This window comes from Kogia breviceps, chromosome 5, assembly GCF_026419965.1.
Source record: "Kogia breviceps isolate mKogBre1 chromosome 5, mKogBre1 haplotype 1, whole genome shotgun sequence".
Classification (NCBI taxonomy): domain Eukaryota; kingdom Metazoa; phylum Chordata; class Mammalia; order Artiodactyla; family Physeteridae; genus Kogia; species Kogia breviceps.
In genome coordinates this window covers 81,905,630-81,920,649 of record NC_081314.1, presented here as the reverse complement: position 1 = coordinate 81,920,649, position 15,020 = coordinate 81,905,630, and the positions used below count along the sequence as shown (strand labels likewise).

Below are 15,020 nucleotides of genomic sequence, written 5' to 3'. Positions count from 1 at the left end.
GGATGATGACACCAATCCTGCCCACCTCACTGGGCTGTTGGAAGAGAGAATGGGCTGGTGCGTGGAGAACAGCTCTACAGCCTGCAGACACTTCACAGATACAGATGACTGACACCTCCACCCGGTTCCCACTGCTCTGTGGTTGCTGTTCCTTCCACTCACCGAACGGGGTGCTCCCAAGGGTCTGCTTTTCACCCTCTTCCCTTTCTTATTAACACATTGGAACAAGGCCCTGGCACTGTACTCTCCTTGTCTCCTATGGACTGTCCCTCAGTGATTTTTATCTATATCTATAGCTCAACAAAATGTAGCTCCATGGAGCCTGAGTCTCTAAGCTCCAGTACCACATGTCAGACTGCTTGCTTCCCATCTTGGTCTGGATTCTTCTCCCTGGGTCCCAGATGCAGGAGGATGTCTAAAATAAAATTCAGTGCCTTTCCATCTGGCAGGTGGTCAGCTTTCCTTCACGACTCCTCCCCAGCACCGCAGGCTCCTCTGCCAGTGTGCCTTCTTGCCAGACCATCGTCATCCATCTCTCCCCCTCACATCCTCCATCCTCTCTCTGCCCACCAGCCCCGGGCAGACCCTGCTTAGCCCATACAGGGTGGTTGCCAAAGACTGCTGACCTGTCTCCTTGACCTGTGGCTTTCCCCGTACAACCCCCGATAGCTCTCCGGCACCTCCTGAATGAAGTCCTGGTTTCTTAGACATGAAAGCCTGGTCCACAGCGACCTCAGTGAACTCGCCCAGCCTTCTCTCCCTACTCCCTTCTGTGTGTCCTGCAGTTAAGCCAACATGGTCTCAGTTCTTGAACCACATCTTGTTTTGTCTTGTCTCCGTTTTCTCTTCCTGGAATGTCTGTGGAAATCTTACCCTCCTTGACCACTAGCTCACACACTCCTGCTTTGTGGAGTTTCCCTGATGGTTCCTGTCACAACACGGGCTGGACATGAGGAAGATCATGTTGTGTCAGCCGACTGGCCCCAAGCACACATGGCCCAGTGTCGGGCACGGTGGCCCTAACTTCTTAGGTTGAGGCCAGTTTTGCCTCATTTGGATTCACAGGCTCCAAAAAGTGTTTGTAAGTAGTTGTTCAAAAAACAAGTTATCTCATTAGCTAATAAACGACCCCAGAGTAGTCAGAAGTGCTACAGAAACTCAGAGAATTAAGAGTTCATCACAAGCAAAGGTGGTTTAGAAGGGCCACCTAGGGGAGTGGGATTTGATTTGCCTTAAAAGATGGATGAGTCGGGCTTCCCTGGTGGCGCAGTGGTTGAGAATCCACCTGCCGATGCAGGGGACACGGGTTCGTGCCCCGGTCCGGGAAGATCCCACATGCCGCGGAGCGGCTGGGCCCGTGAGCCATGGCCGCTGAGCCTGCGCGTCCGGAGCCTGTGCTCCGCAACGGGAGAGGCCACAACAGTGAGAGGCCCGCGTACCGCAAAAAAAAAAAAAAAAAAAAAAAAAGATGGATGAGTCTTCGGTGGTAGCCGAGAGAGGGGGAGTGGGCAACATGAGCAAAGGGGGTAGAATACTCGAAGTCAGGGCCAGGAGAATACAGCATGGGTTCTGGGAGTGTGAGCAGATCTGCAGAGCTTCTTAGTGGTATTAGTGAAGACAGCTAACAGATTTTGAGTGTTGCAGATACTTTACTTGTACCATCTCATTTAGTCTTCACAGCAACCAGAGGAGGAGCCTGCAGATGAGGAGACTGAGGCACAGAGGCAACTGTGACTTGCTCAAGGAAAACATCTACTGAGAGAGGAGTTAGGATTTAGACCCAGCACCCTGAGCCCAGGCTCCTAGCCACTGTGGTATATTCCCATCTGCAAGGGGCCCCAGACGACAAACAGTCCAACTTCCTCCCTGTGCAGAAATCTCAGACTGTCTCATTCCTGGGAGAATTAAAAACCTAGACCCTAGCAGGTGCACAATTAAGGGTTTTGTAGGAAAGAAGAATTAAAAAACGAGACAGGGACCATATGGTCTTTGAGTGTGGAGTTAGACTTTAGCCTGCATTCAGTGGAATTGAAAGGTTTTGCACTGGGAAGTGATGTAATGAAAGAGGAGGATGTGGAAGATTAATCTTGTGGTGAATGTGCACTGACACTGGGGAGATCAATTAGACATTAAAAAAGAACTCTAAAGTAGACAATTATTACTGGAACAGGCTGCTGAATCAGTCTGGGGAAATGAGCAGACGGGCTTTTAGAGTGTTCCAGGGCTTCTAGTAAGTTCTGTCTCAGGCTTATTTTCCCTGTATTCCTTGTAGCATCCCACAAGGGGGTGGGAGAAAAAAAAACAGATTTAGCAAGCATTTATTATGTGTCTGCTGTATGCCAGGCACTGTGCTAGGTACTTAAAATGGTTCATAAGATATGTTTAGACACCTCTAGGGATGGAGCTGCCAGAGGCACAGGTAGCTCCCATCACCCAGGATTTGGTAGGAGATAAAGAACTTGAGAACCAGTTCTGTGCTAAAACCTCTGACTTGGGTCATCCCATTCAGTTCTCTTAAGAACCCTGTGATAGTCTCCTCACCCACGTCTTCCAAACAGGGAACCTCAGGGAGGGTGAGTGACTTGTCCAAGGTCACGCGACTGCCAAGTGGAAACAGTCCTCTGAATCAAGTTCGTTGTCCACTGAGACTGCTCTTTCCCGTTTTCTCTCCCTATGCCTCCTTACGTATTTATTACTCAGCAAAATTCCGCTTCCTGGTTTCTTCTTTCTGCTTCTGTAACTGCTGCTGGCTTTTTTTGAACTTCCTCTCCCTGCCCCTCTATGCCACCCGGCGTTGTGGAGCAGCCTTCTTGAATCTGGCCGCACTGTGTTCTCTCGTGAGAACAGATTCAAAGTCCTTTTTCCGGGCACCTGATCCTGCCATATAGAAAAAAGTTCCTGCTTCAGGAAAGAAGTTCTAGGGGACTCATTCTGGGTTGTTCTTAGTACAAAGGCTTGTCATCAGTAACACAGCTACTACAGTTTTCCTTTCCCATTCAAGAGTGTTGGATATGTGGACCCCTGCAACCAGAACATGTTCAGACTTCAGAGATGATGGTCAAATGATGCTGTAGGTGATGGTCACCCACAGGAGGCCTAACAGGGTTTGGAGGGAGGAGAGTTAGGCAGTCGGATGGTCATGAGAACCATGCATCCTCCTTGGCCACATTAACTGTGAGATCAGAGAATGTTGCACATGAAGCTGGGTGGACAGACTGAGGTGTTCAGGAAGGTGTCCAAGGGTGCCGTAGAGTGGCTCAGTGGTGATTCCATAACTTGGGAGAAGAGTATAACCTTAGTTGACATGGGCAGAGAAAAGGGATAATATGTACTTGGGTGGCAGTGAACCCACTCTAGGACCTGGTTGACCTTGGTAACAAGGCCAGGTTTCTTCTTCAACCCTCAGAACTTTGTTTTGCTCTCGGATGGTTTTTCCCACAGGGCAGGCAGGAGGGAATGCCTGTATGGGGGGCAGCCCTTGGGCCCAGATGACTGCTTCTTCCAGAGCACTCGGGCATCGTTCCTAGCTGGCTTGGCTAGCCTTGCTCCCCGGCTGCCCTGGGCTGTGCGTCAGACCGTGAGGCTTCGTCTCCATCACCTGTTTCTGGTGGGACAGCTGGGCAGGCATGGACAAGGTGAGGGCGGCTATGGGTGGAGAGTGGATAGGTCTGTTCTCCCTTTGCTCCCAGGTGCTGGCCGGGATGAACGTCTACTCCTCGGAATTTGAAAACATCAAGGAGGAGTACAGCGTGCGCGGCTACCCCACCATCTGCTATTTCGAGTAAGTCCCCTGCTTCTCTGCTGACGCTCGCTCCCCTCCATGATGGCGTTTGCCTCCCTGGCTGAGCCCACGGTGTCTCCTCGTGTTTCACAGGAAAGGACGGTTTCTGTTCCAGTACGACAGCTATGGGTCCACAGCTGAGGACATTGTGGAGTGGCTGAAGAAGTAAGTTGGCGTTTGCCTTGGTGGTGGTGGGGGAGGGTACCCGGAGGGGGAGGGGCATCTGCTGGGCCCCAGGGTGTCCCTGGTCACAGGTGTCTCCGGCTGGTGGTTGGGAAGAGAATGAGGAAAGAAGGGACCATTTTGTGTTACCCACGCAACTGTCTGTGGGCTGCATCTAGGTGAGGGTGGGGATCTGTGCGTGCAGAATGTGCGAGTTGGGAGGATTTCGTGCGACTGGTCGTGATGACTGCATTTCAGATAGGTTTCTTCCCCTTAGTCTACCTGATGGCTAGAAGTATTTCTCACCCAGGACGGCAGGTTTTAGAGAGGTTCCGCTGCAAGTCTCTCTGAAAATAGAGTTGTCAGGCAGTCGAACACGCATTTCAAACATAACACTTTGTATTATGTGCCATGAAGCTAAGAAGTGTCCTCATGCCTTAGATTTGCAGACTGCTTTGCCGTTCACCATGCAGCCCCGCGGAGCTGCTTCATAGCAACCTGTGGTCCTGTTTATAACGTGATTAGATCCTTATAACCCAAACCGCCCGTGCACCCCATGCCGGGTGTGTGACTTTTGCATGATGCTTGGACCCTGACTGGTGTGTTGGATGGGGAGTCTGTCTCCCCAACACCTTCTCCGTGGCCAGAGCTCTCCTGAAGCCCACCCCGGAACACTCACCTGCTCTGGGCTCTGCCCGTCACCAGCCTGGCACTTGCCAGTCACTGCCAGTGTGTGGTTATTTGTGCACAGTGCTTAGAATAAGAACAGCATTTTGGAGCATTTTGGGAGCTCCACTTTGTGGCTGACCCTGTTCTAATTACTTTATGTCTCATGGAATCCTCAAGACAGCCCCATAAGGAAGATATTATTACCCACCCTTATTTCATGAATGAGGTAACTAAGCAGAGTGATGAAGTAGCTCGTCCAAGCTCCTGCAGCTGACAAACAGAAGGGCTAGGGTTGGCCCCCGGCAGCAGCTCCCCCGACTTCTGGCTGGAGCCTCTGCCCTTTCCCCAGCTGCCAGCACGGTGGATATTTATTGACATCGTTACCGCAGGGGCACAGGGTTAAAGAATTAGCTATCCAAAGCAATGAGGTTGAAAATGTGTATTTTCAGAATGGGAAAGGAAGATAAATTTTGTACCAAAAAAAAAAAACCCCAAACCCACAACAAACTGTTTGATTCTAAAGGTTGAAACTCTCAATCTTCTGTTCCGTGGGTTCCCAGGGGCCCAGGAGATAAAACACCGTGGCAGAACCATGTTTGCATGGTGTCCTTTATTTCTTGGAAGCATTTTCACATCTCTGTCTCCATCTATTACCTCATTTCCAGCCCCTGACCGGGAAGGCAGCTCCCCATTATCCTGTACTCATTGTCTTAACCTGGGCCTTCGCACCCCTGTTTTCATTTTTCACTTGATAATAAGCATGTCCTCCCCTCCAGCCAGGCATGTCTCGCTCTGCTTTGGGAGAAGGTTTCAACAAATGGCAGTCTCATTTGTCACCAGAGCATAAAATCTGCTTCCCTCCCGCTTCTCTAACCTTTTCTGGCTTCAAGATACACTCGTATCTTCTTGGAAGGATAAGGTTTATTATTTTTTTTAGAAAGTGTTCAGAATTGCATGCTAGCCCTGGACCAGGGGAGCACGTCAGTGGCTTTTCTGAGACGGGGTATTATCTCCCCGCTGGACTCCGCCACTCCGTTCCCCACCCCACCCAGGCCCACTGCAGCTCCTCCACCAGACTCTGTCCTAGGCCCCACTCCTACCCCCAGGGCTGCCTCCTGATTCCTGTCCTGGGCTGGCCCTCCCCACTTCCCACCTCCACCTTCCTCCCTCTCCTCACCCCCATGGGCAGGAGACCTTGTTAGCAGCTTTTGGTTCACCCTGGGTCTCCAGTCTCCAGGCGGCTGAGGTTGGTGGGGTAACTCCGGGGAAGGGAAGACAGCATCCGGGTCCCCCTGGGCAACACCTCCGAAGCCACCCAACCACCTGTGGTCCCTGTGCTGGAGGTGCACACATGGGGGCAGCTCCTCCAAAGGCATGACCATAGCCCACTCCCCCAGCACATCCGGGGGCAGGGAGGCGACTTCCTCAAGGACCCCCAGTGAGCTACCTCATCTCATGCCTCAGCAAGATCTAGCAATGTCACTGTGCTGCCAGCTAGCTTATTTTTTTAAAAAGTCTTTTCTGATTTTAAGGCTATCAGTGAGCTATATCATTATTGGAAAACTTAAATATTTAGTTAAACAAGGGGAAAAGTGGCCCCCTTACTCCACTACCCAAAGATAATGTGTGGTGATATTTGGCAAATTTCCTCTAGATTCCCCCCAACATATACCCAGCTCTGTGTGTGTGTGTGTGTGTGTGTGTGTGTGTGTGTGTGTGTGTGTGTGTGTGTGTGTGTGTGTGTGTGTGTTTTCCTGGTGCCAGGTGTTTTAAATCTTCACCAGGTTTCCACCAAATCCTGGTGGGTGGGTAGCAGTGATGCTACCTCTCCTGCTGCCCTGCACTTCTTCCTTGGGCCTGTCCATTGGCTGCTCATGGCTTATGGTCACCAAATGTAGAAGGATGAGGGTGGATCCAGCCTTGCTAATTCCCTAGATCAGGGGTCCCCAACCCCCAGGCCGTGGATTGGTAGGAACCGGGCCGCACAGCAAGAGGCGAGTGGTGGGCCAGCGAGCGAAGCTTCATCTGCGGCTCCCCATCGCTTGCGTTACTGCCTGAACCATCCCCACCCCCACCCCCAATTTTTCCCATTGTGGAAAAATTGTCTTCCACAAAACCGCTCCCTGGTGCCAAAAAGGTTGGGGCCACTGCTCTAGATGACTTTCAGAAGCCCAGGAGAGAAGAGCCAAATCCTGCCCTCTGACATGTGACTGGCGAGTGGGCCAGGTAGGGCATCCCTGGTGTCGGAGTGCCCCAGGGCTCTGGAGTAGATGCGATGATCCTGGCAGTGTGCCCTTTTGTGCTTCTGGCACCTGCGTTTCTCATTCCACTCTCTGCAGATTTCCTGTTACTCAGTTGGGCTTGGCAGGTAGAGGGTGCAGAAGTAGCAATCCATTTTGACCTAGCTACCCATTTCTGCCTGTGTATTTTTATACTAACCAGAAGAGGACTGAAAACAAACACAAAGCGTTCTTGACTTGTCATGTTTTGAGTTACATCTTCTTGTGTGTGTGTGTGTGTGTGTGTGTGTGTGTGTGTGTGTGGTACTTGGGCCTCTCGCTGTTGTGGCCTCTCCCGTTGCAGAGCACAGGCTCCGGACGCGCAGGCTCAGTGGCCATGGTTCCCAGCCGCTCCGCGGCATGTGGGATCTTCCCACACCAGGGCACGAACCCATGTCCCCTGCATCGGCAGGCGGACTCTCAACCACCGCGCCACCAGGGAAGCCCGAGTTGCATCTTCTTATCAATGGCATGTGTACTTGCCTCAGGCAAGGATGTGCTTTGTGTGAACTTCCCAGTCCTGGAGAACCTGGGAAGTCAGAGTTGCAGGATTGGAAGAGAATGTGAAAGTCAGTGAATCTGCTCCCAGCAATTGATTCCCTTTCAGTGTTGTGTTACCTCTAGGACAGATGTAGTTACTCCATCCTGCTTAAACACCTCAGAGGACAGGGCCTCGACTCATTTTGAGGGTGTCCACTCATGTTTGAATGACTCTTATTGAGGTTATGAATGATATCTAGGCATTTGGGTAGTACTTCATACATTCACGTCCATTATCTGTCTAGATGTACCTGCAAGGCAGATGAAGAAGGGCCTACAAATATACTGCCTTGTAGATGTTTTAAGTCAGGCTGGTTGCCTAAGCCCCTAGAGCTGGAAGGTGGAGGAAACAGGACTCAAAGCCAGGTCTTCTGACTCCCAGTCCGGCTCTTTCTCTCTTATCTGTTGTAGATAGAACATTCTTAGTTCTGTTGAGCTAAAGTTTCTTTCTCTGGAGCTTCCACTTGGTGTTGGTTCTCCTTTATGGAGCCATAGAAAATAAATCTTAGTTTTTCTTCCAAGTGCAGTCTGAAATGTTTGAAGACAACTGTTGTGTTCCCCATGTCTCCTCTTCTCCTGGTTAGATACCTCCAGTTCCTTCAACTATTCTTCTCTCATTCCCTTGTTGATTCAAAAAGAGTTTATTGGGTATCTGCTTTGTGTTAGGCATAGCAGGTAGAGAGATAATCTAGAGGGAGCTGATTCAAAAAGAGTTTATTGGGTATCTGCTTTGTGTTAGGCATAGGAGGTAGAGAGATAATCTAGAGCGAGCCCCATTCTTTAAGGAGAGAGACAGTAAAAAGCATAGTTCAGTCATAGTGCCCTCTTACTGCTGTGCCCAGCTCTGCAGGCATCTCCAGAAAGCAAACTTCCTGCTGTCCACTGAGTGGGAGAGGGGCACCCACCTGGCTGCTGGGGAGACCGACAGGATCTGAGGGCCTCCCATTCAGCCCCAGGCCACAGTCCTGCTTTAAGGGGGTCCTCCTGGTCCTTCGGAGCCTTTTCATATTAGGGTGGTTCTTGGGCCCCTGCCCCCTCTGAGCACCCAGCACCTCAAGTTTCCACCCTCTAAGAAAGGCAGAAGTTTTTTGCTAAGTCGGTTTTCTAGCTTCTAAATTTGCACTGACCTCTTTTTCTCTCTTTGCTGCTGTCTTCCTTGTTCTTTTTGCTCCTGTGGGTTCATACTTTTTTTTAAAAAACTCTTGTACTGTTATTTTAGTGGTTTTGGCGTATGTCCTTCATGTTTAACTAGAAATTTCTCAGGCACTTTCATATGCTTGTACTGCTGCTGAGGCATGCCTTCTCCATTCTGTGTGTATAGTCTTGCTAGATTTTTTTAAATTATTTTAATTTTAGAATAGATTCCTTTCACATAATTAAAATAATTTTTTAAAGATACTTAAAAATTATACATTGAAGTTTTCCTTTTATCTGGTTCCTCCATCCTATTCTCCCTTCTACCCCTTAGAGGTAACAACTTTAATTAGTCCTTATGCAGATAACACGCAAACATGAATAAGTATTTTTTATCTCTTTCTATTTTATGCAGAAGTTAGCACATTATGTATGGCCTGTTGTGTATATCCCAGCAGTCTACCCACATCGGAGTGTAGGGGAGCTTCTTTGTCCTCCTTTACCACGCTCAGCCCTCCATCGTGCAGAAGGACTTCAGTTTACCTACCAAGGGACACTGGGTTCTTCTAGTCTTTGCTATGACAAATCATCTACAATGAATACCTTGGAATGTACGTAATTTTGCATGTGTCCAGGTGTATTGGAAAGATAGTTTCCCTGAAGTGGAGTTGGTGATGTTTTCAGGGATTGGTGTTTTGAGCCCAGGTTTTGGAACCTAGGTTTCTTGGTGTTGGTGTGGGACTGTTGTGTGGCTGGTGACTCATTCTAAAGCTTGATTTTGCCATCAGCGCTACTTGACATTGGATGTGCACGGGCTCAGAGTGGTTTGCCGGCTCCCTGCCACTTCCCATTGCTTCAGACCAGGGTGGCTGAAGCCATCAGTGGGGCCTCGTCCAAAAAGCACCAGAGAGGGCTTCTGAAGGTGCCGTCAGACCCAGGCTCTGCCTTGGGGTGGGGCTGGCAGGGTCCACTGTGTCAACTGCATGGGAGGGTTGCAGATTCCATTGCATGGGCAACATTGGTCTCATGAATTCTCAGCCCTAGCTGCTGGAACTTTACACTTTTTTTCTACTGTAAGCTCTCAAAGGCAGGAAACAATGGTTGTCTCTTCACATTTGACATCCTAAAGCGTTTTTCCAAAGTAGCGATTAAGGTGCTCTGGCAAAGGTGTTCATAAAGCATCAGGGAGTTTGTGTCACTAGCAGCCTTATCCTCAACTTTGGAGCAAGAGAGGGCAGCTGTGAGCCTCCCCTGTCACAACAGCTGGTGACATAGATGTCAGCACATGGCTGTCCCAGGTGGAGGCAGGCTCCAGGGAGGTTAAGCACCAGCCTGAGGTTTTGCAGCTCGTGGCAGAGCGTGGATTTGGACTGACCTCTGAGCCTGGCCCTTTCTGCTCTAGCATTCTGCCTCTGGAGAACCAGATAACTTTGTTCCAGTCTCTAGGAAGGGTTCGTGATGTAGCCTGGACGCCGTCATAGTTAGGGTGCCTTGTTCCCCTGGGCCCCACTCTTCCTCATTACGACCCTCCTCCCACCCTGGTCGGTGAACGCCCCGGCCCCCAGCCCTTCCCGGGTATTTGGTCTTTCTCAGACACCTGGCCTCTGCCTTTCCTCCTCACCACCACCCCTCCCCTCTAACTCCCGCTCCCCACCCTGTGGGCACCACGCAGCACAACGGTTAACTTTGCCAAAGGTCACTCTTTGCTGTTGCTGTTTTTTCTTGCCAGTTGGCTGAAAGTTTGAAAGAGCTTGAGATACTAACGAACGCCCCTGATTCTAGGGAGGAGGTGAGGTTTCTTGATCTGCCCAGAGAGCTGCAGCTGAAGCCACTGTTTGCCACAGGCTATCAGCTGAGCACCTCTGGGCTCTGAGGGGACAGTGGAGGTGGGCAGGGCCGAGGAGTCCTGCTCCACTCCTCCGGGGGGTCGCGGTGCGCCCCTGAAGCAGGCCGTGCGAGCCGCTGGGGGTAAGGGCTGCGCGGGCCCTGGCGCGTGCTCTGAGCTCTGCCTGTTTTTGGTCTTCCAGTCCACAGCCGCCACAGCCCCAGGTCCCCGAGACTCCCTGGGCAGATGAGGGCGGCTCCGTTTATCACCTGACCGATGAAGACTTTGACCAGTTTGTGAAGGAACACTCCTCTGTGCTCGTCCTGTTCCACGCCCCATGTGAGTGGAACCTTGCTCCTCTCTGCCACAGCCTCCCTCCCTCGGGCACTGCAGGGCGGGCGCTGCTCTGAGCCTTTAGATATTACCTAGGACGGCAGTCATCCCTCAGCTTACAGGTGGGGAAACTGAGGCCCCAAGAGGGCCCGAATCTTGCCCAGTAGTCGCAAGGGCACAGTGAGGCCAGGGCTGGAGCCTCAGACCCCGCAGCATCTAGAACAGCTTCTTTCTGCTTCAGCTGGCGTCCGTCACAGCCTGAAGCAGCCTTTGTGGATCAAGGAAGGAAAACATGTGAATGCTGTAAAATGTGTTTGCAGTATTGGCTGAAAAGCCCTGTAGCTCAGGAGTTTTCTAGGCCAGTGTCCTCCCCATTCCCGTGGAGAATGGAAAATTGATTGTCATTTGTTTCTGAGAGGGAGAAGGCTGCTTCCGGAAAGGTGAGCAAGAGGATGACAGCCCCTGGGCACAGAGTTCCAGGGAGCAGCTCCTGGGAAAGGTGGGCCCATCCTAATGGGTGAAGAGGGTGGGTCCCCAGCACCCTGGGACAGAGTGCATGTGTGGGGGGTGCTCCTCTCTCATAGCTTCTTGCCAGCTCTTGGGCCCAGTGATGGCGGGCAAGAGGGAGGAAAAGCAAAAAGAACTACTTCATGGATCAGTGTCATAACTGCCCAGTCCACAGAGGCATCTTTAGTGAGAGAATACTTTATTAATCATCTTTGTCACAGAGATCCTTACGCTATTCGTTGTGTATTGCTTTACAGTGGCCAAGTGGCCGCCCGCAGGGTCATGTCCTTTTATCTTACCCACAGTGCTGCAAAGCGAATATGATTAGCCCCACTTTACAGACAAGGAGACTATTGCACGGAGAAATGGCACTGCTCTGTGAGTCCTGTACTGCTGAGCCCTGGCCTTCTCGTCTTCTGCTTCCCCTGTAGTATCACATGGGTTTGGTTAATCAGAAACTGTTCATATACAGACCACTACTGGGGATTTCCCCAAGTCCTCCTTTCTTATAAGTGCCAAATTCTTAAGAGAATCCAAAGGAAAATTATTTTTGGCCTTTCTTCTTCTGAATTTCTAGAAAAATGACCCCCCCCCCCCCGCAAACAAAAAAAAAAACCCCAAAACACAAAGTTTCAAAGGGCCTCCTAATTAGGGGCAATGACAGAGAGGGCCTTAGGAGCACATCACGCCCAGCCCTGCAAGGGCTCAGTGAGGGCATCCCTGTGGTTGAAGGTACCTGATGAATGCCTGCCAGGCAGCACTGCAGTGCTCTCCCTGCTGAGCTGTGCTCTCCCGGCCAGTCTCAGGGTTGCTGATGGAAGCAAGTCTTGCAGGGAATCATGCTGCATCCAGAGCTGAACTCACCCTGCCTGCATCCCCGTCCCAGCAGTAGAAGCAGATACCAGGTCACTGTTTTCAGTTCCCCAATGGGAACTTCCCCCCTGTGTGTCAGTGCTTCCAGTCTCTGTTGAGAGAGCCGTCTGGCTCCTGGAAGAGCGCAGAGTGGTTTGAGCAGTGCTTTGTGGTTTATGCATCACAGCATGAAGAGTACGTATCCCCTTTGATGAATCCTAACAACATGCACCTGATAGATAGGGGTTGTTTAATGATTGTTTATTAAGCCCTTTCTTTATAGAACCCTGATTGCAGACCCGCAAAAATTTTGGTCTGTGTTCTTTCTTGTACTCTTAGGTTGTAAACAATCCATTGTAGTACCTGATGCTTGCAGGGTCTGGGCCCCAGAGCCTGGCTATAGAGTTCTTCCCTGCCCCCTCCCCTTATAATGCACCTTCCTCGCTCTCTGAACCAGAATGATCATCACTCCCCCAGTCCAAGTCACCTATGGGTATAGAATAAGGGCTTAATGTAGAAACCAGATGGCAGCTTTTGTTGTCACCATTAGTCATCGTTAATGAATACACTACCCTTGTTGAGTGGGTTCCGATTCAAATTTAAGAAATGGAAATATCTGAGCCTTCTATTGGTGGGTGTCTGCCTGTTAGGGACCCTGCATTCTCTGATGAGGTGTCTGTCAGCCCCCCGGCTTTGCCTCTGTGTGTGTGTGTGAGGGTGGGTGGTGTGTGGTGTGTGTGTATTTATTTCTGTTGGATTGGCAGAGTCAGAGAGATGAGGGCAAAAGCCCAAGGTGAAGCTCCCTGAAGAACTGCCTGTTTAAATTCCCATCCGATGGGAGTGGCTTTGCATTAAATAATCTCTCTACACAGTCCTCCTCCTTTATCTAGGAGTGTGGGCTTTAGAAGGGATGGACTGTACATGGTTTAGAGAGGAATCTGAGCCCAGGAGGGGTGAACTGACAGCAGGGCCCTCTTAGCTGCCTAGCTGGGCATCTTGTGCCAGAGTGTTCCCGAGAGCCCACACTGATCAGAAAACCACTTTTGTGGTGTTTGAGGGACCTAGAGAAAAGGACAAATGTCAGGAGGCCAGAGACTGGCAGTGCTGGCTCATGTTTCCCAAGCTAATAAAATGTGAATTCCGGAAATTACAGTGTTACAGGTGCCGATCCCAGACCAAATAGGCAGTGGTTAAGAAACAGACCATTTTGGAGACCTAGGAAAACAAGTTGGGGTCTATCAACAAAGAAGACCATAGATTCTACTAAGGATTGCCACATGTGCTTGGTTTGTTTCTTGGGATAGGATTGCTAAGTTGATGAATTAGTGTGTCTTTCTTTGATCAAAAATGAGTTGTTGTTTTCCTAAGTGCAGTAGGGAGAACCGGGCAGGATGAGGCCACCATGAGGGGACCATCCCCTTGGTGCTCTGTGACTGTGAGTCTGGTTCTGTCTGGAGGGTGGTACTTGTTTTTTTTATAAGCAGTTCTGTTGAAACTATAAAAAGCAAGGCAAACTTTCAAATCTGCAAGGGTTAGAGTTGGAAAAAGGAAGCTAGTTAAAATATCGAACAATTGTATTAAGATTTTAAAAGATCCCCACAGACTGAAATAGTGGAGCTCAAACTAAAAGGCTGAATTTATCTTGATAACTTTTTGATAATTAAAAAGGAGTGCATGTATGTTTTATAAAGGGATAATATTGGAAATTATAGAGAAGAGGATTAACATTATTCCTGATACAGACTCCCAGAAAGAGCCATGGTCTCCCTTTGCAGTGTTATTTCTGTATAGAGGAAGTGCTCAGTGTTCGTTTCTTTCCGGGTCCCACTTGCCTGGAACCTTCTTTGGGTGCCTTCGGAGGAGCCACACTCCTCGGTTCTTGGCAGGAAAGGCACCTGGGCCACTGGTTGTTGCGTATTAGTAAACATCTCGGTTGGCCCCCTGCTTCTTTACCTTCTTTTCCAGCTTTCCTGCCACTTCAATTCCCATCTCAGCCTTTCCTCCCCTCCCCTCCCAGCTGGAGTCCCTTAGAAACCCCACACAGATTCTTCTGCAGCCTGTACTCCTGGTGCCTGAGTTGTCATTGGACAGATAAGCTCAGCCCCCCAGCACTGTGCGGGGCCCTCCACGTACGTGAGCTCCAGTCCCGGCCCTGCTCACACCAAGGGATCAGGGGGAGCCGAGATTCGCAGGCAGGTGTGCCCTCCAGAGCCCACTGTCCAACACCCTGGGCCTTCTGGGAAGGACAGTGTGATGTGAGCAGTGGCCTCCTAGAGGGGCGTGAGCACCATGCGGTGCGAGGACAGAGCCCGGGCCCTTCTGCTGTCCATCTGGCCCTCGGCGCGGGGCCCTGAGTGGATGGGGGAGGCCGCGGCCCCAGGCCTGGCCCCCTGATCCCACAGAGCACCAAGTGGTGTCCGAAGAGGGTGAGGCAGCAGGACACCAGCGGCCACCGCCCCGTGGTGACTTTTGTTTCTTTCCGCAGCGTTCTGAACGAGAGGAGTCACTGTACATCGTTAACTTGTCTTCTCTTGTCACTGTCCGTTTTGCTGCAGTAATGTCTACCTGCTCCTCCCTCTCCGTGTACCTGCAGCCCTGTGTTAGGCCCAGAAGGACATGATGCTGTAATGACCCCACCCCCGAGTGAGTGTCACTCGCGTGGGGAGGAAGAAGGGACAAAGTGGGGCTCCCAGGAAGGGGGACCCTGAGGAGCAGCCTGTCTCTCCCATGCGGGTGCTGATGGGGCAGACAGGGGCCTAAGAAGAAGCTGCTGCTGGGGCACCAGGGCACCCCTGCTGCCCCGTCCCCAGGGCTACAGCGTCCCGTCCACAGCTCTGCCCCTTTCCTTGGCAACGGGCCCCCTGGGATGAGATGTTTCCTTTGCCATAACTCCCAGCAGCAGGTGTGTGCTGGAGGCCACAGGGCCTGGCCTGCCTTC

At 50.9% G+C, this 15,020-nt stretch overlaps 1 protein-coding gene across 1 annotated transcript in view; it reads left to right on the top strand.

The window, feature by feature from the left end:
* Nucleotides 1-15,020, top strand: part of PDIA5 (protein disulfide isomerase family A member 5) — a 91,605-nt gene that overhangs the window by 48,618 nt on the left and 27,967 nt on the right. Inside the window, exons 9-11 of the mRNA XM_059064396.2 lie at nucleotides 3,690-3,781; nucleotides 3,875-3,946; nucleotides 10,593-10,729. Of these exons, the coding sequence (XP_058920379.1) occupies nucleotides 3,690-3,781; nucleotides 3,875-3,946; nucleotides 10,593-10,729 (301 nt within the window). The remainder of the gene's footprint in view (nucleotides 1-3,689; nucleotides 3,782-3,874; nucleotides 3,947-10,592; nucleotides 10,730-15,020) is intronic.